This window comes from Carassius carassius, chromosome 44 (assembly GCF_963082965.1).
Source record: "Carassius carassius chromosome 44, fCarCar2.1, whole genome shotgun sequence".
NCBI classification, from domain to species: domain Eukaryota; kingdom Metazoa; phylum Chordata; class Actinopteri; order Cypriniformes; family Cyprinidae; genus Carassius; species Carassius carassius.
This window is the reverse complement of record NC_081798.1, coordinates 10,500,536-10,525,921: the sequence shown is the minus strand read 5'-3', so window position 1 is coordinate 10,525,921 and position 25,386 is coordinate 10,500,536. Positions and strand designations below refer to the sequence as shown.

The following is a 25,386-nucleotide window of genomic DNA, read 5'->3' as shown; positions in this document are numbered from 1 at the left end:
AAAAAAAGTCAAACAGGTAAAAAAAAACAAAAAAAAAAAACATGAGGGTGAATAAATGATGATACAATTTACATTTTTGGGTGAATCGTATCTTTAAATAAAAGTTTATAATGCCAACAGTGACAAATTCAGTGGTAAATTTGTGTAGAGTAATAAACAATAAAAAAAAAATAAAAATCTGAGAATCTAGATTTCAAACTAGAATTTAGAATCTGAACAAAAAAGAAACCAGTGTGATCATCTCCTATTTATTCTCTAGACGACAGAAACCATTTTCGTAAATTGAGGCAGAAAAGATCACGGCTTTAGAACTGTCACTGGTAACCAACTGAAGTGTCTCTCAGATTCTCCAATGAAGAGTTTCATTTCCTAATAGAGAGAGCCCCGGCCTCAGCCTGAAGACATTTCAAAAGCCTGCCAGGTGTAATATGATAGAAACCACTCAGCCTGACAATGGTCCACCTGCTGATGCACACAAATGAGAATTCCTGCGTGCTGTTAAAACTAACTGGTCACAAAAGCACGTCTTAAGAGCAACTTCCACTTAACTTCCATTTAATGTTACAGAATAAAGACGTGATAGCAGAGCAGGTTGACGCCATGATGAATCTGTAATGCATCCAAAATTAATACTTAATGACATGATTTAATTTCGAAGAAATCTAATATAGTGTTGCAGCTGACGCAAATCCTTTAATAAAATCAACTCTTGGCATATGGACTATTTTTCTTGTGTGGATCTCAAACTGGGGATTTCTAAAGGAGTGTATTAATGTACAGTATCCCTTGGATTTTTGTTTTAAATTTGAAATTGAGAAGAAATCAATTCCCTTCCAACGCCCAACTTGTGGGCACCAATTAAAGAGTTTTACCCAACAATGAAAATTCTATCATTCCAAACCCGTATTTCTGTTTTTCTTTTGTGGAACATAAAATGAGAAATGTTCTTTTCCATATAATAAAACTGAATAGATGTGGTATAAGTGTGAGCAAATGCTGACGGAATTTATTTTGGGTAAAACATTCCTTTGAAAATTTAATGTGCAAACAAGCATTGCATAAAATACCCTTAAGAAATTATGGTAAAAAATAAAAAATATAACCCAATTTCAAAATTTCACTCCAAAACTATCACATAAAAATGCATCATACGAGTTAAATAGTTCAAATCAATGAACTACAAAAACTATCCTGAGTCAATCTCGGTCCAAACCACCAAATCATTAGATCCCTGACCAAAACATTAGATATTAGTTCTAAATGTTTGCATTAGATAAATGAACAGTGTGTTTGACACACTTGAAAGGTCCAAGATCAGGAGAGTTTAAACGGCACTGAACGTGGCCCCCGATGACACAGATTTGCTCATCATGAGCGGTACATGTGAGGGTCCTGCACCCTCTACAGCCTCTTCACCAATCAAGCCCTGTCTGTGCAGATTCAGTATGGAATCAGCAATGATGCGGGCAGTTTTCTTCTGGTAGCCCCCTGATGTCACCATGAGGATGGGGATTCCTCGTCGCCGGGCTGCCCTGAAGATGATCTCATCTCGCTTTATGATACCCTGAAAGAGGGGAGAGAATATTTTATTATTCAGTGTTAAAGGGATAGTTCACCCCAAAATGAAAAATTTGTCATTGATCACTTACCCCCATGTTGTTCCAAACCCATATAAGCTTAGTTTGTCTTCGGATATTTCAGATAAAAATCAGGAGGCTTGAGCGTATGCTCTTCTGTGTCAGCCATGTCACAAGGATGTGCTGTTTTCTTTCAAATCAAAGCATAAATACAACTAGAAAGATTTGAAAGAAAACAGCGCATCCTTGTGACACGGCTGATACAGAACAGCATACGCAGTATATACGATGATATGGAGAGACACAGAGGAGACAGTTGACAAAGGAATTGTTGAATAAAGACGTTATTTTTGTTTTATCACATACAAAAAGTATTCTCATCGCTTCATAATGTTACGGTTGAACCACTGATGGCAGATGGAGTACTGATTGAGACGATGCTTTTCATACTTTTCTGGACCTTGACTGTGTTATTCACTTGGCAGTCTATGGGACAGTCTCAAGCCTTCCAATTTTCATCTAAAATATTTTAAATTGTGTTCCGAAGACGAGCAAAGCTTTACCTTTAAATCGTTAAACTACCTTATTAACTAGTAATAAGCAGCAAATTAGGAGTTTATAGAGGCAAAAGTTATAGTTAATGCTTGCGAGACTTGGACTTACTATTATAACAAGATGCTATAATTAAGAAAAGGCTTTTTACAGAGTATAAAATTTCACATAAACATTTAATAATGAAAATTCAATAATGTGCAAGTGAAATACAAAAAGTACATAAACTTGCTGATAGCATTTGATTTATGAGGCACAAGGACAAAATAGCTTTGTGTAACCTCATGTGCAGGCATATCAAACACTGTCACCATTAATACACTACATGATATATGATTTTAATAAAAAGTCTTTCTTCTAATCTCCCTCCAAATCTACAAAATGAAGACGTTTTTCAGCACTACTGCTCATTCATCCTGAATAATTGATACAGAAGTTTATTGACCAGGCTAGAAAACCCTGCCGTCTCAGATCTGATATGGTGGACTGAAAGAAAGAATGAGTGACAGCTGTACCTGTGGGGATATAGCCAGCCCTCCAAGAGGGTCTCCATCAAGAATGTCCGTGCCTGCATTGTATATGATGATGTCAGGCCGTATTTCATTCAGCGCCCCTTCTGAATGGAGCTCCACTTTCTGTAGATATTCCATGTCTTCTGTGCCCCATTCCAGCTCCACTTTTCGTTTAATCGCCCCTGAAGTAAAAAATGAAGACCAAATTAGGCTTTCATCACCTTTACTGCAGACAAAGGGAGGTAAAATGACAGCAAACAGAATATATAACAGCAATTCAGAGTAGTTACGCACAAATACTGGACAAAGAAACCTATTAAAATAACCTTTTAAAAGGATTAGTTCACCCAAAAATTTACATTTATTTTCCTGTATGACTTTCTGCTCTCTTCAATACAATGAAAGTGAATGGTGACCAGGGTAGGCAAAATGTTTTTTGTGCTATATTAAAAAAAATCATAAAATCATATAATAGATTTTTAAAATGTAAGTCATTAATCAATTAAAACTGCTTGATATAATTGGTCACCATTCACTTTCACAGTATGTAAAAGAGCGGCCATGACAGTCTGCAATACATATTTACTTTTGTGTTCCACACAAGAAATACCCACAAAATATTTAAAAGATACAGGGGTATGAGGGTGAGTAAATTACAGATTTTTTAAAGTTGCACCGGTTTAAAAAATAATCTGGGGGCAAAGCCACTGAGGATTTTTCTGGCTTTTTTTTTCTCACCAAATTTGCTGTGGATGTAACTGTAAAGTGGTAACTAATTACTTTAAAAAGGTAAAAACTAATGCAAGACGTTCTTTCGTTTATTTAAGCCTGGTTTAAAGGCAAATGGAGCACAATACTGCCTTCTCTGAGGCTTTTAAGACTTAATTAGTCTCTTGTGCCTTTCCAGGCAGATGAGAGGACTACAAATACACAGAGTAAGAAAACAGTGGTACATACTCTTTTGAACCAACTGAGAAGTCACAGAGGGAAAATGGTTTAAAAAAATTTTTTTTTTTAAATGAAATCTTTAAGGCAAGTAAGGCCATGTAAAACTTATCATGAGAAGCCAGGATGTGCCTTCAATAGAGCGAGGGGAAGTTTAATTCAGAATATTATACATTTATAAAACCTTATGTTTAGCTGGTTACGGTACGTAAATGCATTAATGAAATCATCTCAGGTTTGACAAGTTGTCGCACAGTGTGCATTGAAGCTGAACAGTACAGCAATATTTCTGTCACTCCTACTCAAATGTTTGACAGAGCGAGTTAGAAGAGTGCAAATAACGGATGCGTTAATTGACGAAGATTATAATGTGACCATATCGGTGCCAGTTGAAGCATGTTGTCAGTCATGCCTGTGGGTTTTTTTGATATCCAACATATCAATCAAAATATTTCCTAAAGGAAATATCAGTGCATGCAAGGCAGAAAAAGAAAACCAATCACCATTCAGTAAGCAAATGACAATGACATCAATGGTCAATTTGAATTTGAATAACTTATCATTGTAAGCCAAGGCTTTTAAATGTTAAGATATTTGTACAATAAATTAAGCCTAAAAATAATAAAATAAAATGGAGGTTTTTCATTTATTACTGTTACAGACACTGGCATGTAGATGTGAGAAAATATTTGTATCAGAAGCAATGTTTAAGAAGGCACACATTGATATTGTACAAAGAAGGTACAAATATTTTCACATCCCTTTTTGTTTTCATGCAAACTTTATTTATTTTTTATATAAAGAAAGGTGTTAAGGTAACACTAGAAATGTGTATGATAAAAATAAGATACAAGCATTCAGTACAAGTACAGTAGCATGAGGGTTGCAGGACACTGCCCCCTGTAGGAGAGCAAAAGCTCTAACCGTCAGAAGGGTGACATGCATTCTTTCATTTCCTTTCATCTGCCTTCGCCTCAGTATGCTATTCTTTGAGAGTGTGTTTAGGTGGGAATTTGTGTAGATATGCAAATAAAGGCTAAATCAGTCCGATAACCATGATCCAAATAGCTTCGGCTTCTCGTATCACTGTGGGACAGGATATCTTTACATAATCAGGATCACTTCAGATCCCCATTTACACACTCAAATGCACATTAACTCACTCTTTGCATATCCATCTCCTGGATAGATGTGGCGATTATAGACATCCATTATGTAAACGCGCCTGTCTTCCAGGAAATCCCGCTCGTGGCCATTTCCCTGCAATATGCATCAAAGAGCAAATATAAGTTCATTTTATTTGGATTCCTGGTTTTTTACTAATAACCACAACTAAGATTAATGTTGCAGCTGGTTTCACTTACTACAGTGCATTAAGTGAAGTGAAGTGACATTCAGCCAAGTATGGTGACCCATACTCAGAATTCGTGCTCTGCTTTTAACCCATCCAAAGTGCACACACACAGAGCAGTGATAACACACACACTGTGAACACACACCCGGAGCAGCGGGCAGCCATTTATGTTGCAGCGCCCGGGGAGCAGTTGGGGGTTCGGTGCCTTGCTCAAGGGCACCTAAGTCATGGTATTGCAGGTGAAGAGAGAACTGTACATGCACTCCCCCCACCCACAATTCCTGCCGGCCCGGGACTCGAACTCACAACCTTTCGATTGGGAGTCCGATTCTGTAACCATTAGGCCACAACTTCCCCGTGAAATATATTTATTAAATAAATATATTTAATAAATATATGGTCTAGTGGTTAACACAAAAATGAACTCTACTATTAACTAAGTGACTCTACTAACCAATTGTATTACAATGAGCTGAAATTACCATATTAAATACGAATATTCAATAAGTCAGCATGCAAAGAATAATAAGGGTTCAAATCTGTGAAAATCTGCAGAACTCAGTGGGTAAAATGAAAATCCCATCTTAAATTATGCAAAAATATCATATATAGTCTTGTTTTCCATTAAAAAAAAAAAAAAAAAAAAAAAAAAAATATATATATATATATATATATAAACATGTACATCTTCAAAACAAAGAATAATCCATAAAACAAGTGTGTTTATTTTAAAAATTTTAAAAATGTAAATGATAATTATAAAATAAATGCATTATTAATTTGTTAATAATATAATAACCTTCTTCAATGCATTATCAAATTGATCAAAATCACCCCCATTGTCAATTTCACCCTTAATAATAATAGTGACAATAATTATAATAACAATAATAATACAGCAGTAAAAGAAAATGTTTCATTAAAAAGCTCTGCAGTTAAATCTCGAAACCGCTTGTCAACAACAGTTACTATAATACAGTGTATTGCACATGTCCAGTGCGAGTGCAACTGCATTTGTTTTTTAAATTGAGCATGACTGACAGCGAGATATGCGAAGATGAGCTTTCCAATAGCTCTCCTCTGCTAAGTGTTGAGCTCTGTGTTCTGAAGACATAACATTTCCATCTCTCCTCATTCCATCCTCCTCTTCTGTCACGTACAGCGTCTGGCTATTGTCACTTTTAATTTAAAACTGCTGCAAGGCCCACAACTCCTGTGTATGATTCCAGCCTCTTATTCCAAAACAGCCCTGTCTCTCTGCTCACAGCGACCGTTAGCCAATTACGAGGCTATGAACCACACGTTAGGGACACATTCACATTCTCCTGTCTGCACCATCTGTGCACTCAACCAACGAAACCTTGCTGCTGGCAAAAATATATCCATATAGCAATTTTGAGTTTAGTCCTCTGAAATCTAACAGGCAGCTTACATTAATAATATATACAGGAGTGATTACTGAACATGCAGGTGCCCTTATGTTGCACTGATGGTCTCTAGTAGAGGTGAACTGTTACAGAACGGTAATATTATCTGATGCGTCAATGCTATTATAAGACCAGAGGACAGAAGGTACAGTATTTCTGCATCAGAGATCAAGTCTGCAATAACCTCGGAACTGTAACGCCCAACGGCTTGTTTACTAATATAAGCACATGCTGGAAATGTCAGATGGACCATTTCATTGTTTTCATGTAGATTCACCCTCTTTAGTTCCCTACAGGCAGTTAAAGAGGTGATAGAGATGCTGTTTGCATATATGAAGATATTATGTTGTCATGAACTATAAAAATAGAATCGGAAAGATGCTAAGAGATGAGATTTTGTATTATTATTATCCCCATAGATAAGGCCCTGGTGGTAGGTCTTGGAGATGAGCGGGAAATTGATGTCTGACGAATTACACAGACTGGCCTGGCAAATATTATGCAGGCTCCAGTGGCACTTAAATGAAAACTTGCTGATATTTCATTGTAAACTAAAAGCATTCAAAATAATTTCTGTTAACTTACACAAAGTCTTTTATATTTAATAAATAATAAATATGATTTAATATATTAAATAACAGCATATAAATAACACAACAACAACAAAAACACTGAATAAGAGCAATCCTAGTATGATTTGCTCTTAGGCCATTTCTTGATTTTTAATGCCCTGTCACTTCTCCAACTCATCAATGCAAATGTAAAAAGGATTATTTTTTTCCCTCATTAAATTTTAGACAAGTTACCCCCCTTAACAGATATATTCAGTAGTGTAGCAACTTAATCTGCACATTCACATTTCTGCAATGATGTGTCGATTTTTCCAAAGCTCCTGAAAGCGTGGTGTGCTTTTTTATTGGCCAGCTATCCAGTGTGTTGTGATTGGCCGAACACCTCAAGCATGTGACAGAAATGCAAACTTCATATGCACCTTCTGTCTTGTGGACTTACAATGGCTACCGTGTGCACATGTCCGTTAAGTCCACGAGACCGTAGGGTGTCCCATTAATCATTTTAGTATCCAGAAGGGTGCTCGTGTCTGCCCCCTTTGCAGCCATTTTGCACCCTTGATCTGCACTTCTGCCAAGCTCACACTGGGGCGAACTTTGCAGCAGACTTCTACCCGACAGTCAAAGCTGTATTACATCATGAGAGTGCAGACTCAGAGGAAGAACGCAAGGGTTTAGGGTGCCCTTTAGGACAGGACCACAGCGTCTCCAGGACATGGTGGAGTTGGCAACAATACTACAGCAGGAATAAAAGTTACACCTTCTTTCTTTGCATAAACATTTGGGAGCTGTTATGCAAATCTTTCCACACAGTGACGTAGATGTTGGGGTGTGTTTAAACGAGGCGTTTTAGGAAGGCGTGGAGGTGTCTAAACTTTTAGAAAGAATTTCTCTTTGGGTTTGAGACTTTAGCCTTTGCAACTTAACTACGTAAAAAGCTTATAATACTCCAAAGACAAAGGGAAACTTTCGAGTTGACTTAAAGTCATTGTTGGGTATGTAACATTCCAGTGGTGCTAACAACTGCTTTTAGTACTTTGAATCCCTTATATGTCAACTCATTGTGCAGATACTCCTGGTTATTAGCAAACACTTATGAATTCATATATGCAACTGTTGTTGCCTACAGAGACCATTACATGGCATAACTTTAAGCCATTAATTGGAGCTTTAACGCCAACGTCTCCCCTCTCGATATTTTCACAGCCGTTAAACCCAGCTGAGACAGCGCTTTAAGGCACATTTATATGCCAACATAAAGATTCCCACCTTTGTTCTGCTTGTGGCCCTCCATGAATTATTCACCCAGCAGTGGTATTGATCTGATCTTGTTGGCTTAGTCGATGAGCAAAAGACTATAATTACAATCAAGCCACACTTAAAAATGCTGTGTGCTACTGTAGCACCAAAATGATCAGGAACAACAACACCTTGGTCCGTGAGAACTTAATTAATAGGCTGGGTTCATTAGCACAGGAGGTGACTCATTAGGAAGGAGAGTGCAATAAACTGCAAATTTAAGGTAAACCTGTTGATTTACACTAATTAAAGGAAGGATATGATGTGTTAAGATTAGTATTTGGCTGAAATGGATGGCTGATATAATGACTATCGTTTAAAAGTTTGGGCTCATTAAGATTTTTTTTTTTAAATAAATGTATACTTTTTTATTCAACAAGGAACCATTAAAATGATCAAAAGTGACAGTAAACTTGAAATAACTTATAATGCAACAATGGGGATTAATATATATAAAAAGCTTCCACAAAAATGTTTAGCCGTATCATTTCTCAAGCACCAAATCAACATATTACAATGATCAGAATGAAAATTCAGCTTTGCCATCTTATTAATAAACTACATTTTAAAATATAATTTAAAATAGAAAACAATTATTTTAAATTTGAAAAAAATTATTTACAGTATTATTGTTTTTATTGTATTTTTCATCAAATAAATGCAGACTTGGGGAGCAAGATAAATATTTCAAAAACCCCAAACTTATATATGCAATGTAATAATAGCAATATATATATAGAAGACGTGGGCACTTCTAATTACCGTGAATAGTTATGTATTACAAATTATTCAGCATTTGGAATGCATTTTAAGAATAATTTTCCCATCAACGGGTCAAAATGCACAACAGAGCTGTATGCTGCTTGAAAGATGTGTGTGTGCTCTGATCTAAACAAGCATGTGAGAGGTGCGCTGAATGAAAGCACACTCACCAGTTAACTATTTTCATTTAAAATCTTACCGCAGATATACAAGTTTATCACTAATTAAGACAACAAATGTGATCACAATTATCATTAAAAAAAAATTATATATACTCTCAGTTGTGGTTGATTATGAATATTTCAACACCTACTCTGCTCGACTGTAAGAAAGGGACAGGATTCAAGCAGACTAAATAGTAAGGGACAGGGTTCTGGCACACAGTACCAGAGAGAAGTAATTTTACTAGAAGATCAAGTAATGACATCTTAATAAAAATTTAAAGGTAAAATAAAATGAAACAGCCATGGTTCACCATAACATATCTTATATAAAAATTGATGGAACATTTTCAGTTCATATCTTTTTTTTTTAGCAAAGATCTTTCACTATAGGTGTCATACTGTATATTTGCTTTCTTGATTCAAATTGTATTGAAAAATTATAAAGCACCAATATTAACTCACTGAAAACCTGAAACTTAAAGAATTACGGATGTCTCAGAAGTGATGAGTGACAGCTGTCACCTGAAACTCTTTGCAGCTGATTGCTCATTTAGAGCTCTGCTTCTCAATTCAACTCTTAACCTCAGAGTCCTTGGTTGTGAGACAGCTCTCTTTTTCATTCTGTTATCTCATCAAGCACTTCCTTGTCTCTTTCGCTTCATCCAGCTCTCCTCTCGCTCGGGTGACAATGCCGTCAAACTAAATATTTTCTGCTCACCTTCACAGTCCCCAATGTCCACAGAGAGACGCTAGATCGCAATGAACATGCATTCTCACAAGAGATTAGCTGCTTTGGTGTTAATTAGTTTGTAAGTCAGCCTATAAACACACTTGTGACCAAGCAAATATCAAGATGATAAGGAAAAATCAATGACTGGGATACTGCTGATATCCATGTGAAGTATACATCATAAAACCTGTAATTTAGGGAGAATGATTAAATAAAGTCCATATTTTATTAATGAGTGGGATACTTTACTATCTCAGTACTGCATAGGTTATGACATATTCTACTGCTCCTAAGACCAACAAAGTGGCTTCTTACAATATTCATATCTGGTCTCTAAAGGGGTCATATCATGCAAAATTAATATAAGTTTTTTTTTTTTTTTTATTATTAAAGATTGATATACATTACTTTGTAAACATACTGCAAGTGTCAGAACTGTCACAACTCTAATATTGTGAAATGTGATTATAATTTAAACTCAAATTTACTATTTTAATATATTTAAAAATTTAATTTATTCACATGATGCAAAGCCGAATTTTCATCAGCCATTACTCCAGTCTTCAGTATGACATGATTCTTCAGAAATCATTCTTATCTGTTGATTATGTGCCCAAGAAATTAGACTGAGATGTATTGTTTAGGATTCTATCATGAATAGAAAGTTCAAAAAAGAATCACAATTATGTGAAAAATTAATGGGCCCAAACTTTTGAATGGAAGTCTACATCAACAACTTCTATGCTGTACAGAACACGTGCATGGCAAATAAATCACTAATAATTAATCAGCTTAAACTGTATTGAAACATATTTGGCCATAGAATCCATGTTATAATGTTCTATTTTATATATTTTATTATTTTTTGAACATTATGTATTTAATTAAAGAGCTTAACCACCCATGTGCTTAGATTTGCACAGATGTCTTAAAAAAATAGCAAAATAATAAAAATACACAAAACACACACAATATGGTTATATAAAACTTTTGGGGGTTGGTAAAAGAACTGAACAACACAAAAAGCCATTACCTCATTACACACTATAAGAGCATGTACAATATCATAACACACTTGACAGCCCAAAAAAGTAGCATTTCTATCGTTGAGTAGTGATTGCCATGGCAATCATCCTAATAACACACTCAACAGCCAACATTAACAGAGTCATGACAACAAAAGAATGCATGTTTCAACTGCAGAAGAGTCAAAGCTGTTGCATATAAGTAATCAGAGTGCAGAGTTATTGATTTCGCCTCCAAAAAGAGGGTATTATCTCGTCTACGGCGTCAATTCCATTGACTGACAGAGTGGAGTTGAAAAAGGACTGCTCACCTGATGGGCGTCTAAATCGATGATGGTGGCCCTGGCAACTCCTTCCACCCTCTCAAAGAGAAACTGCAGAGGGAAACACACAAGGGAGGCAGTTAGGTTGTGCCTGACAGAGGAACAAATTGCAGAGAGGTTTGTGGACTTCATGACATCTGAGAGTGGAAGGAATGTGGAAAACAACAAATAAATGGATGAGTTTCAGTAAAAAGATAGTAGAAATGCCGAACATGATATCTGTACCCGTGAGCGTATGCAGGATGGTTTAACGAAACTCAATGGCTGGACTGTAAAAGATTTAATGACATGTTTATGTAAGTAAACCTAATATCTTTAGTCTGTTTATTTTTTTAAATAGAATAAAATTATATTATTTCTTAACGATACCAAACGGCAACTATACCGAATATGATAAGCAAATCCACAACCCAAAAATGCTCATTTACAAAGTAAAAATGTTACAGCTGGTGAATAAAAGTGGTCAAGTTACAGTAGTAAACCAAACACTATATTTATCCCCTTATTTAGTTCATCATGCAATTCAAAAAACTCCACCAACTACTGTATATGCATTTAAAGACTACTTTCAAAATCTAAATTCATTTAGTTTAAATATATAGCATAATTTTTCATATTTGTTCATAAAAATACATTTTTAAGTGAATTTGGATAAAAAGGGTTAAGTAAAATAACTATTCACTCAGCAATATTAGATTTTGACCTTGGTCATCACCATTCACTCAGCAACTGGTCAAAGATTTCAACTGTTTTAAACGCACAGCATTTTTGGCCACCAGGGGTCACTCAATCAAAATAATAACATAAGACGTACTTTGATGACATCGGGAAAGAGCGTAGGCTCATGGGAGTTGTTGTTCATTGGAACACGCGCTCTGTCGCCAGTGTTTGGAATAACGCCGTTTAAAAGAACGGCGTTAGGTAACGACGTTATTTTTTCAGTAACGGGGTAATCTAACTAATTACTTTTCCCGTCGTTACAACGCCGTTAACGTTACTGAACGTTAAATGCGGTGCGTTACTATGCATTGATTTAATATGCAATCCGAACGCACCCCTGGCTCACACAGCGAGTGAGCAGGTGGGTCAATAACAAGATAAGCGATTATGATTAGCTAAGGCAGAGTCATGTGTTTCATGGTAGCCAATCAGAGCCAGTGTTTTTACACACACGTGCCAGCGGTGCCAAACACACACACAGTCACACACATGCAACAGCTACACAGAGATTCGCAGCAGCAGCAAAAATGGCGAGTCATGAGCAATCCCATGAAAAGTTGGCATTTTCAAGGTGAAGATATAAGCACTACTTCAAATTCATTGTAGTCAAAGGCAAGAACGTGCATGTAATGTGTACATGTAATGTGTGACACGCATCTACAAAGCTAGTGGCCAAAAACACTTTTCTTACAAAGAGTGCAGGATAAAACTCTTGCTGTCTGTTGACGTGCAATAAATCTCGAAAGTTATGTACGAACACCTGTCTGTTCTACTTATTTCAACTGACTTGTGAAAACTGCTAAAAAAAAAAAAAAATTCTTTGACATATAGCAACTTTTTTTTTTTTTTTACAGTAACGCAAATGGTTACTTTCCCTGGTAACGAGTTACTTTTATTATAGAGTAATTCAGTTACTAACTCAGTTACTTTTTGGAACAAGTAGTGAGTAACTATAACTAATTACTTTTTTAAAGTAACGTTCCCAACAGTGTCTGTCGCGCCCCACATTCCTCACTCATTTTAACTGAGGCCGGTGACACACTGGATGCGTGGCGCAAGCGTCTCAGCTGCGTGGCGTGTCAGTTTTTAATTCGGCTCCCATGTTAATAGGTTAGAGCTTACAGACTGCCTGTGTGAGCCGCGCGGAAAACGCGTGCTTGCTAGAAATAGAACCGACGCCTATTTTTCACGCGTGTTGGAAGCGTTTCCAGGCAAAATATAATAGGAAAATATGTTTATATGTAATTTTGTACACAAATACATATTAATTCATGACATTTTGATGTTTGAAGTCTATAGGTTGACATAAATTCAGATATAAATGTAATTTAAAAAATAAATAAATAATTATCGATTTTCAAATATTGCACCTGTCAAACATCGTCTATTTTGCCGTCAATACTGTTGACGGTGTCCTTTATCAGTAGGCTTTATATTTATGTTCAACATGAAGTATAGATATTGTTGTCATGAAGACAAGAGCCTGGTCTGTCAGCGGTCTCCCTTCACCTACAGCAGCAGCAGCCTAGTATTTTGACAATCACGTCTTTTCGAACGGAGAGATATATGAATTATCAGACCCCGATCAAATCAATATTCCATCTAGCTAGTAGTAATATATGTATAAAACACAATATATGTTAAAAAAGCTACTTTATCCAGATAGATATAGAACACATGTAGATTTACATTATACTCTACATGAGAGCTAGTCCGTCTGCGTTTTACACAAGACATCATCGTTTCACAAAATATACGGATAGATATAGTAAGCTGAATGGATGCATACCTGTTTATTAGAATGCAAGCATCTCTCTGTAGTTTCAGCTTGTCACGAAGCTCTCTCTATCTTGGAAATGCAACTCCAATATTTACCCGTGTCTTGTTTGTTCTCTTGTCCCAAAACCTTCTCAGGTCATTTATTTCACCCGTACGTTTGCGCTTCACAGAACGTGCAGGCAAAGCATAATCATGATCCATAACTAAGTTATTGATTGAAGTATAAATACGAATATAAACAATATAAATATAAAATATAATAGTCTCGATCAAGGCTAGCTACTACTTTTTCTTCTTCGTCTCGTCTTTGCTTCTGTTCACCTTTGTATTTGGCGGTTCCGCAGGAAGTTAGATAAACTAGAGGGGTCAAAGTTTATATGACGCCATAGACTGGCGACAAAACGGAAATAAAGAAACGTGCCGTGTCTTCTAATTAAACTATAATTTTCTATATAAACTATAAAAATGGAAACTTTCGGGATAATGTAAGTACACAACTAAAAAATATATATAACATAGATATAGTGATATCTGCTATTTTTAAAGCAGAAAAATTACATATTGCGCCTTTAACTGCCATGTTATTCATAATTCATTAATATTATTTACAACTCTTTTAGATAGCTAATGCATTTCTTATAGAGGCCCATTTAGCAATCTCTAATGCTTTGATGCAAACATCTCACCTTTATCGCTAGCGTGATGTCAGCGTAGGCACAAAAACCTCCTCCTTTGTCACTGGAGCAGTGGTGGAAGCCTCCTCCTGCAAAAAGCAGAATAGAGCCTTAAAAACAGCTCCGTGCATAAAAATGGCGCCTGTATTCCAGTGCCACCAGAAGATTTCCATCTGAATGTTACCACAAAATGAGGGTGATTGAAAGACTAGTTTTTAATTAGGATCGTATTTATACATTCAGGTAACAGATCCGATCTGTCCTCCCATGACTTGACACGTTTAGCCTCATTAAATGACTTTCCACTCAGGAAGCTCCTCTACAGGAGCGGGCCGGTTGCTGATTAGCATTTATTGCTTATTCACACAACCCCGCTTGCTGATTCACACCTTTCAATTACTGTGCAACACCCTCCAGAGAACAACGCGCGCATTTGAATGAATAGTCGTCGGTTGTCTATTAATGTTTAGCAATGCAGAGGCAAAGAGTGGCTCTGTTTCTCAGCGGCAAGAAGGAAGTGGCTGAGCAAGCAGGAGCCACGCTTTTTCTCCCACTTTCTTCAGAAAAGAGGATGAGAATAGAATAGTGAATGCAATGATACATAGCCATCTTTGGGGAATTCTGAATGAAGTTATCAAAAGAACAACATTGTTACATCTTAATATTGAAGTGTTTAGGGCTACCAGTGGAACATGTCTATTTTAAATATATATTTTAAATAATAATAATATTACTTATTTTATGTAATTATTACCACCCCCCCCCCCCCCCATTTTCCACTCAATGTCAGTTGAACAGTGACAAAATTAGAGGGAATTTGTTGTGACTAATTAATATCAGGATGTTTGAGAACAATAGTTTGTCTGAGATGGAATCAAATATGCAGGGAACACAGCAAATTCATAAGCCACAGTAAAATGCACTTATTCTCCTGGCAATTGTTTTTCGAGTGATGATTGGGAACATTAGAGAGAGAACTCACCCACATTTATTGCCCATCCTCGATCCATTGCAAGCTTTCCAGCCTTGGTAAGAAAAGGAGAGAGAGAACAATTTACTTTCATGGTTTCATTTTCCAGCTGGCATCTTTCCCCTATCGAGTCATCAATAAATGAACAGAAAAACAGAAATATGTTCATATGCCGGATAAATCAAAAGCAGAGTAACTTGGCGCTAAAGCTGAGGGAGGATACGACATTATCTGAACTTCTTTCATCTCTGATTATAAATCCTTTCAACTGCACACACAAGTTCTGTGCATATATGGTCTGCTAATGGTTTAGGAGGGGTTTTGTGTAGCTTTTTACATAGCCTGTGCATTTCTAATATTTAAAATACACTCAGTTTAGTCATTTATTTTAGTTGTTAATGCTTTCCTCATATATTCTTTCCTTTATTCACATATCTGTCTCCTATCTAAGTTTTGCATTACTGTTATCATGAACATAAGGGAAATCCAATCTATCGCAACACATTCAATGGCAGAGGAATAACAGGAAACGTCTTTAAAATAGCGCTTATATCACAGCAAGCGTTATCCATTTGTCTATCACAGATAACACCGTCTTCCAAGAGTGGCGCATTCCAATGAGTTTTGCAATAAAAAGAAAACCTGATGCTGCTTTGTTGAAATAATAATCAGATTTACACTCGTCTTTCAAAATAAGACAAGATCGTGTTTTCTTTTATCATTTCTTCTTTTCAAAAGTAATCTAGTTGCCTCCACAGGTCTTTGGAAGCTCTGAGTACTTAGCACTGCAGTACCATTCAGAGTGGTATAGCCTTAAATAGGTTGTGTTGAGGGACACTTTCCACAAATAGTGTATTTTTTGCTTTTTTATTCTTGAGAAGATGTTTACCAAGGCTGTATTTATTTAATAAAAATCAAGTAAAAACAGTAATTTGGTGAAATGATAAAATTTTTAATTGACCGTCTTCTATTTTAAAGTTTTAAAATGTAATTTATTACTGTGATGGCAAAGCTTTATTTTAGCAGCCATTACTCCAGTCTTTAGTGTCACATGATCCTAGAGAAATCATTCTAATATGCTGGTTTGATGCTCAATAAACATTTCTTATTATCATCAATGTCCTGGTGAGCATTTTTTTTTTTTTTTTTACAAACATCTATTAAAGAACTTTTCCAAATACAAACAATGAAATATAAAGTAGAAACTATACAATATTATTTCTGATATGTGTTGCTTATCTATTATGAATTTGATAATTAATGATAACTAATGATAATTTTAGACCAGTTTAACTAATCTAGAATTGATATACAGCCCAGTACACTCATGACACTCTCCTCTGAGTGCATTAAAAGCTACTTTCAGTCACTCATGAAGTAGAGTGCTACACTGAGAGGAGAGCTCCACACATATACGAACACGAACACACACACACACACACACACACACATAGTGCTCTTGAGCTCAATCCCTTGGCTGTAGCCAGTGCATGGCTTTGCATAAGGAGAAGGTTATCAGTGAGCCTAGAGCCCTGAGCTGCTCCTAGGAGGCAAAGCTTAGCTCAACTCAGTTCTATCTTTCCTTTTTAACTTTCACCTGCTCTCCCTCTCCTCTGGGTTTCTACTGATAGGGTATCCATCAGTAAAACTGCATCAAAAGTTTGAGTCTACAATCAATTCAAGGACCAGAGTGCATATAAATTTACTCATGATTAATATTGTATTCAAATCGTCCAGTGCTCTCAATGAAACATGGCAACGTGGAAAAAGTCTATACAGGCCTCAACAAAATATGGATTTTTGGGCCAGTAGTTCACAATTCAGTTCAGCTGATATATAAATACACACAGAAATGGTGAAAAGTACACCCAGGATGAATTTGTTTGATCAAAAATACACTAAATACAGCAATACTGTGTAATGTTACTGCAATTTAAAAACTGTTTTAGATTTAGATACACACTATTTTAAAATACCATTTATTCCTGTAATCGCAAAAAACTATTTTCAGCAGCCGTTATAAATGTATTTTTTTTTACAGAAACATTTCATGTCAGCTATAATGTATCCCTGTCGTTTAGACTTTTGCTGGAATATGATGAAATACATTGCAAAACATTATTGATTTTTTTATACCAACACTTTCCAACTGATGCAAAGACACTTGACAAATCCCCACCTGCATTTCATTTCACTCTCTAGACCCCTTAGCAGTGTATAAGTATATAGTAAACACAAATCTACAAAACACTGGGACAATGATGACTCAGTTTCCTGGGACACGAATAGAATTCGCTCACTCACACTGGCTCTGGGCCATGCTTATTTTTAAATGTATCCTCTTCAGAATCTAAACACAGCTCATATCAGTGCCATTTCTAGTCAAACTACCTAAATGACATCACGACCGCTCTGTGTGAAAAGCATCAATTTATATAAACATCCACCGCCACATTCCGCATCTCTAAACTCAAGCTCGACCGCCCTATTTGTAACTGAAGTAGTGCTATTAAAGCAAAGACAAGTGTGCACATCTGATCTCATTCATAATCATCACATTAAGACTCTGATAATAAACAAATCCACAACAACAGAACAGAGATTAATGATACGAGTCTGCCCGTTATGATAATTTCTCCCAAACGCCCAAAATTACAAGACGGATGTTGTCTAACCTTGAACTTCCTTGCTCACTACTTAAGATGGGGACGGCCCGCACATACTCCCATGTTCCCTGAACCAGAACCACAGCTCCATCTAGCCTGTCGACTGCTGACTGAAATGGGAGTCAATTAGCAGGCCATGAGAAGGGCTCAATGGGAGGTATAATTATGTTCTCGGGCTAAGAGGGACGTGTGGAGCACACTCATCGTGAGTTCGTCTGCTGCGCAATGCAGTCTGTCAGAGCGCATATGCACTGTGGAGAACACCTGGCCTACCGCAAAGTAATTTACTGCAGTCTTTTACATCCCTGGAATAACAGGGAGGACAGAAAGTAGAGAAGGACGTCCTCAAGATGGTACTGCTGCTAGAAGATTAACACCAACGTGCCTTAAAGGAATTTTCTTGGTTCGGCTAAATCAACAGCCTTTTTGGAATAATGTCTGATTGAAATGTTTTGAAATGTTTGTAATGATTACCATAAAAATTCATTTTGGCTTGTCCATCCTTTTCTTTAAAAAGCAAAGAAAATCTGGGTTACAGTCACAAAGAGGCACTTACAATAAAAGTGAATGAGACCAATTTTCAAACATTAAAACACTGCTTTATTAATAAAGTCAAAAGGAGTAAACAATATGGGTATTAACATGATTTTATTATGAAAAATTTGTCTGCTAAGTTGGATTTAATTGTACCATAAAAAAGAATGTTAATTGCCTACATAAATTTACAAGCTCCATATGCTTCCATGTGCTTCAAATGTTTAGGAAAACATGCCATTAAATGTATTTTTGCTGTGTTGCATTAACCCTTTCAAGTCGATTAACGCGGATACGCGTTTTGAGTCATTTTCTCCTGATAACCCCGAAAAGACCTTAAATTACACTTTCAGTTTTAATCGTACAGATAAGAGCAATACATCAATCGAATCTGTAAAGGGTCTAATTTTTTTTGGATACAGACATAATAACAACAAAACTTTGTGCACTTACAAAAATAAAGATAACAAACAAGGTGTGCTGTCTGCAGCCTTTGTCTGCGCTTATCTTCATTTACAAACAAGTCATTAAAATGAACTGTAACTCCGTGAATACTCAACGAAAATACATGGGGGAGATATCTATAGAAAGCTTGACATGTCTATATTTAAACTAAACAAGTGCCGCCGAAAACAGATATTCTGTGTTAAAGTAATCCATATGAAAACAACGCGATGTCTGTTTTTCAAGTCTCCCTTCATTATATCTAATGTGACCACGCCCCCGCGCTGAACGCGCTATTCAGATTCAAACTGAAGCGCGCGGCTTGAATACGCCCATAACAGAAGAAAAAGCAGCGAGCTTGTTCTTCAAGTTTTTTTTATTTTACTGTTTGCTTCGCGATGAGAGGAATAAGACATAATTCACCCCAAAAAGATGTCATGTGGTTGAGGATTTGAGAAATGGATTTCCTCAGAAAAAAAGAATGCAGCACTTTATTCAGCAGAGATCATAAACATGAGTAAGTCTCTTTTTATTTATTTATATACTTGTACTAGTTTTCACATAACGTGTAAACATTTTACTAGTTAGACTTTTTCCAAATACTTTTTCCAAACTATAATTCCTGACTAAATGTATAGTAATCAAGTGAAACATTATGAAGTTTCAATAACAATATACAATACTATACCATTCAAAAGCTTGATGTAAATAATATAAATGTAACAAATAGATAACTGTCACAAATGTAAAAACATGCTTTTCTTTCAATTTATTCCCCCTAAAAACCCAGAAAAATATTCTCAGCTCTTTTCAACATTAATAATAATGATAATAATAATAACAATAAATGTTGTTTTTGTAGAAAATAAGATTGTTAAAAGGATTCTGAAGGATTGTGTGACTGGAGTAAGGATGCCATGATTACAGTGAGATTAGACTTTACCCATTTAGATATTTATAAGAAACTGAAAAAAGCACAAATGTCAGGGCATGACAAAACTTCTCCAGGCCCCAAAAATACCCTTAGACTCCAGAGGGTTAACACAGTCTATTGCTTCAACAATTTTAGATTCTGTTCAAATCAGTGAATAATTTTTAAAGGAACTGGTTTAGTTGTTCTGAAGTTTCAAAAAGACTCATCCTGTCATTACATTAGCATCCAGAAGCGATTTTTCACAAGCAAGCACATATCACATTTTCCTAAGAAAAATGTAAATCTCAATGACTACTATTATTAAAGATAAATACTGTAATGCACACTTCTTGGTAAGAATACCAAATGTTCTTGAAAGAAGTAGCAATTCTCAGTTGTGTTCTCATTGTGTGCTTATAGCTTAAGTTTAAGCAAATCAAATATTTAAATACAACAATTTAACTATCAGAAAGCATTTCCTACAGAGAATACTGTCATGGGCTGAAGTGCGCAAACATACAAGCAGGTTATTATGATCCAAAAACAGAAACCTCCTTTGAGAAATAAAACACTGAAAACTCATAAGGAATTAAAGTAGCATTCTCAGCCTTTATTTTTTGTTTCTTTGCTTAACTGCCAAGCAGGAAAGCAGCAAGTAATGTGTCTGCTTCTATGATAGCTTCAAAAGAGGCTTTTTTGTGTTAATGTGGTTGTGTTACCTGTGAGAAACTCCTCCGAGCGTCTCTATCACAGATGTTCAGAGCCTTTCCTACCGGCTGTTCCTCCCCAGGTTATTTCAACTTATGCCAATGAGAGGCCCAAACTAGGCCCTCACAAACAACTTTCTGTCACCAAATGTTCCTATTTCCAAGCAAAACTTTGAACAATACTCCATGGAGTTGGAGCCTGAGCAAGATGATGACTCAGTATAACACACAGATGATGAGCAGTATAACACCTGGTGTTGTACAAAACCTACTGAAAAAATCCTAAAGCAATGTGTACATCATTTCTATTCAAATTTCTCTGTGCTACTTGCTTGCAGCATAAACAGAGAATTAGGAATAAAACCCTGTTAAAGCTTGTAGTATCATAAGACCTACAGAAACAGACAAAATGGATAAACTGAAGGATTTTCTTTTGACTTTCTATTTGATATGTAAAGATGTGTAATCTATCAGAACACTATTTGTATTGTATTGATGCAATGTTTTGCTGCTGGACAATAAAAGGAAATTGGGCAGCTATAAAACTTTAAAATCCAGATTTTTTTCCAGATTTCCTTTTGATTCTTGCAAATTAATTTTAAGCCTTTATTATCATAATAGTACCACTGGGAACTATGTTTTCTTTTCAAATAGAAAAGGTCTCACATTGTAGCTTGGAAGTCTTTATTATAAAGCCACAGTCTCTTCCAAAGACCTTTTTCAGACATACAGCATGTCGAATTCACTAAAAATCTCATTTTATATTATGTTCTGATAATTCTTGATGCGGGATTGTAGATTGGGATTTAAATAATTGTCATTCGAATTCTTTAATATTTATTTTTGAGAGAAATTACATTTGGAATAATATGAACACATGAGCTGACCACCTAAATCTACTAAAGAAAAGAGGCTTTGATATGATAAATTTTCAATAAATCTGAATACAAATGATACTCCACTGTACAAAAAAAAGTTTATTATGAATTCATAAATGACCTATATTGTGTATGTTTTAATCTCAACATATACATTTCTGGGTAAAATGGATACATGAAACCTACCATAATGGTTCCTCCCGTTTGTGTCCGCAAAGGTTTTAGAACTTTGCGCTGTACCAGGAAGTTGGGCAGGAACAGGACAGGTGGGATTTCTGTGATGGTGGCAACCACCAGTGACCACTGAGAGGGAAAAAAATCACATGCACGTTTTTTCAAGGTAAACAATCGTGCTTCTCTGGGTCTAAATGACAATTACTATGCCTTCTAAATTCTAATTAACAAATATTGACATATTATTTATTTGTGGATATTGTGGGGGAAAAAATGGATGCTGTAAATACCAGAAATCAAAACAGAAAGCTATAGGGGGGGATGATGGTGGATTGTACAATACATCAGGTTTCCAATCTTGCTCTGGGAGTGAAAAATGGTTGATGCTGGGGGTAAAATTTAGTGGAAATGCAAACTGGTGGCAAAATGTTAAAGCAAGATAAATAGACTGTACTAATACATATTACAGAGTGAAAAAGTGTGAAGCAAGTACAACAGATTCTGTCACAGTAGAACTCAGATACCTCTCTGGAGCCCTCCAAGATAGCGTTCTGCATGCATTAAGGGAAAGAGAGAATACATACACAGAGCCGATGTAAAGGGTGACTTCAATATCCTCAATCTTCAAACTTCACTTACACAACGGATGTCTCAAAATTCCACAGTGCATTGCACCATTCATTCTAGCTAAAGATGGGTAAAAATATTGATTTTGGGATTAATCGTGATCTTCATTACAGCAAGCTCGATCGGCAGCATTCCCGTCTTGCTTTTCAGCAACAACGTGTCTGTACTGAATCCACAGTACCAAGGCAAAAACTATTGAATTTGATACGATAAAAAGGGCCATATGCTGTAAAACAGCAATAAAGCACTTTTTTTTCTTTTGTTCTCATGGCTCACACAGTTAACATACAGTTCAACTGTAGATTTCACAGACAAATGACTTCTTTTTTTTAGCGAATTTAGTGAACCACACAGCACAACCAGTGTAGTCCGATTTATGACCCCATGAGTGTTCTAAGTTGGTTCTTTTTAGTGAATTACAAAATGCAGCTCAATACAGGAAAAAAATGACTCTTTTAAAGAGATTCTTTTTAGTGAATAAAACAAACATCATAATATGATTCACTTTCGAGTCTGTGCTGTTTAGAGGCTCAAAAACATACAGCGTAATTAGTGTAGTTCCATTCATGAACAGTTGAGCCAATCCCAATCATTCAATAGAAAACTTTTTTGATACGATAACTGAAGAGTTTATATCATTGTAATAGAAGTTGTACGCAAGAAACTATTTAAAGTTTACTTCGACATTCACACTTGACATCAGTTTTTGGTAGAGTTGATTATTATACAGCTCACAGTTCTGGAACAACACAAGGATGAGTAAATAATTACAGAATTTTCATTTATGTGTGAACTGCTCCTTAAAATTTCCCTCACTGTGCAGACTGCATGATGGGGCAGCTGACTCATGGGTGCTTTAGAGCCTTTTGGCAGACTGCAATCTTTGTAGAAGACTGCGAACTGATTGATTTGGATTGAAATAAAGGCCTGCTCGGAGTAATCCAGTGCAATTTGCTATTGTACACTTCCTCTGTGCATCACTGGCTCATTGCTGGTGAGATGAAATGAGAAGTCTAGATGTCTTTTTGATAAAGTAGGGAATGTCCGCACATTCATAATGGGCCTATAATAGATTAAAATTGATTCTTCTTTTGGCACTGATCTCATAGAATTACTACAATAAGTACATTTGCAGTTTATTGCAAGCCGGTTTGGGGTAAAGGATAAACCAGTAAGAAAATCTGAATTTGGCTTTTATAACTGGCTATTTGTATTGCTTATAGTAACCTTTTGCCATCAGTATATGGAGTTATGGATGCCAGGAAAAAAAGTGATAACACAGTACATGGGTACAGCAGACACTGCATCTCTACCTTGAGTCTGTTCAGGTAACGCGCAGTGTGAACGACAAGAAGATCCGCCTCACTGGCCTCCCTGGCTAGAACAATGATCTCATCGGTGATGAACTGCTCCTCTGGAAACAAATCAATGTATCATACGAAAGCAAAAACTAATGTGAACACTAATATATGACAGTCATACAAAAATACATGGTGAGCTGTGGAAATTCAGCACATTTTCAACTGTTAAGTGAACTAATGAGGAAAAAGAGCTTGCACTGCTGACTAGTTTATCTGAAGAGCGGCCAGAGTTACACTTTGCCCCTGACCTTGCAGCAGCAGCTGAGAAGCCAACATCCTCTTGCTCCTGTTCCCAAGGGGAGTTCAGCTTCCCTCATTATCTCTGCCTCACTGATTGCTCCTCTTTCTATCCTTCTCTACATCCCTCCACCTGTACCTCCCCACCACCCTCCATTCCTGAACTGACTTGCAGCTCTTTGATTTCCCCAATTCTTTTTGTATCATATTTGTATCACCTTACACACTGGTCAGAGTGCCTGCCTGGCAAACTCCACCTGCATTTCTGCACACCTTTTAAGAAGCGAATGACCTTGCCCCATTTGCCAGCGTCAAAGGGATGTAGCTTTTCCAGACCCATGAAGGTGATGTTGTACTCTGGGGAATAGACAATAGGCAGGCATGTCTCAGGGACCTCTGTGTAAAGTTCAGTTTGGTGGGAACTGTGGAAAGATGAATATGTAAGGTTGACATAATGCAGCATATAAGAGAGTGTAGATGGTAATTGTATTGGTGTGTGTAGTTATTTTGCAATAACAGTCAATTGGATGTACATTATCCTTCATTTCACATAACAAATGTGGAAAAATTACAGCACGCAAATTTTGAAAACAATACCTACCCTTTCTTTGCTCCTGAATCTTCTTTTTTTGACATTGTGGCCACAGCATACCAATTTTCACCTTGAAACGCATCAAATAACAGCATTATTGGAAAACTGTCACTATGGCACTGTTTTTCTGTGAGGACTCTTCTGTAAGCATTTGCTGCGTTTTATGGTTGTCATTCGTATACAGACAGCCTATATTATAATGCCATTATCGCTGCCAATAATGTACATACATCTTTATTTGTTTACGTTTAGTATTATCAAACTTATCCTTGACGTTCACAATAGCAAAAACTACAGATCCCAGATTGCCTTGCCTGCTTTGCGCAGGCGCTCTAGTAATTTGCAAGACGCAACTGTGCAGGGAGTATTTTCGCTTTAGAATATCCTTCCCGAAATCTCCTGATAAACAAACCGACCTAACGCTACGTGCAAAATACTCGTTGAAAGATACAGCCGGACCCTATTGATTTGCTTGGGGAAAAAAATCGCTGTAAAAGTGGAATCGGCACGACTCACCTGCTAGCCATTTTATATTTCTCTTATTTCTACGGTGAAATTATTCGTCGTCTAGGCGTTTTTAATAAGTAACAGAACACTTGCAACAATCCTCGTAATGGATAGTATTGTTGTTTCTCTTAGACATTTGCAGACAAGAGGTTTGTGCGCATATTTATTCGTCTGCTTGTAGTTCCTCCCTTCCTGAACAGGGCAGCTGCGCTCCTTACGCACGCGTCCCTTACTACGTCATACTGACAACAATGCTGAACTCTAAATGTATAAAATTTCTTTTTGTAAGAGTTAAACTGAGATGAACACGGACAACATAAATTCGTTATCCAACACTAATCCATCAATAATATTAATTCAAATG

General features: G+C 36.3%; 1 protein-coding gene across 2 annotated transcripts; it reads right to left on the bottom strand.

Moving 5' to 3' along the window:
- Nucleotides 1-991: 991 nt before the first annotated feature.
- Nucleotides 992-25,235, bottom strand: hdac11 (histone deacetylase 11). Of its 2 annotated transcripts, XM_059538012.1 has the most exons (12): nt 25,032-25,235; nt 24,525-24,585; nt 24,197-24,345; nt 23,639-23,739; nt 22,223-22,249; nt 21,711-21,827; nt 15,395-15,437; nt 14,425-14,501; nt 11,228-11,290; nt 4,750-4,846; nt 2,645-2,823; nt 992-1,564 (listed from the first exon to the last, which is right to left on the bottom strand). In XM_059538012.1, exons 2-12 carry the CDS (start codon nt 24,557-24,559, stop codon nt 1,325-1,327), a joined length of 1,128 nt encoding a protein of 375 aa, XP_059393995.1. In that variant the 5' UTR covers nt 24,560-24,585; nt 25,032-25,235; the 3' UTR covers nt 992-1,324. The 2 variants fall into 2 exon arrangements, with proteins under 2 accessions (XP_059393995.1, XP_059393994.1); XM_059538011.1 differs by lacking the exon at nt 22,223-22,249.
- Between the last annotated feature and the right edge of the window lie 151 nt (nt 25,236-25,386).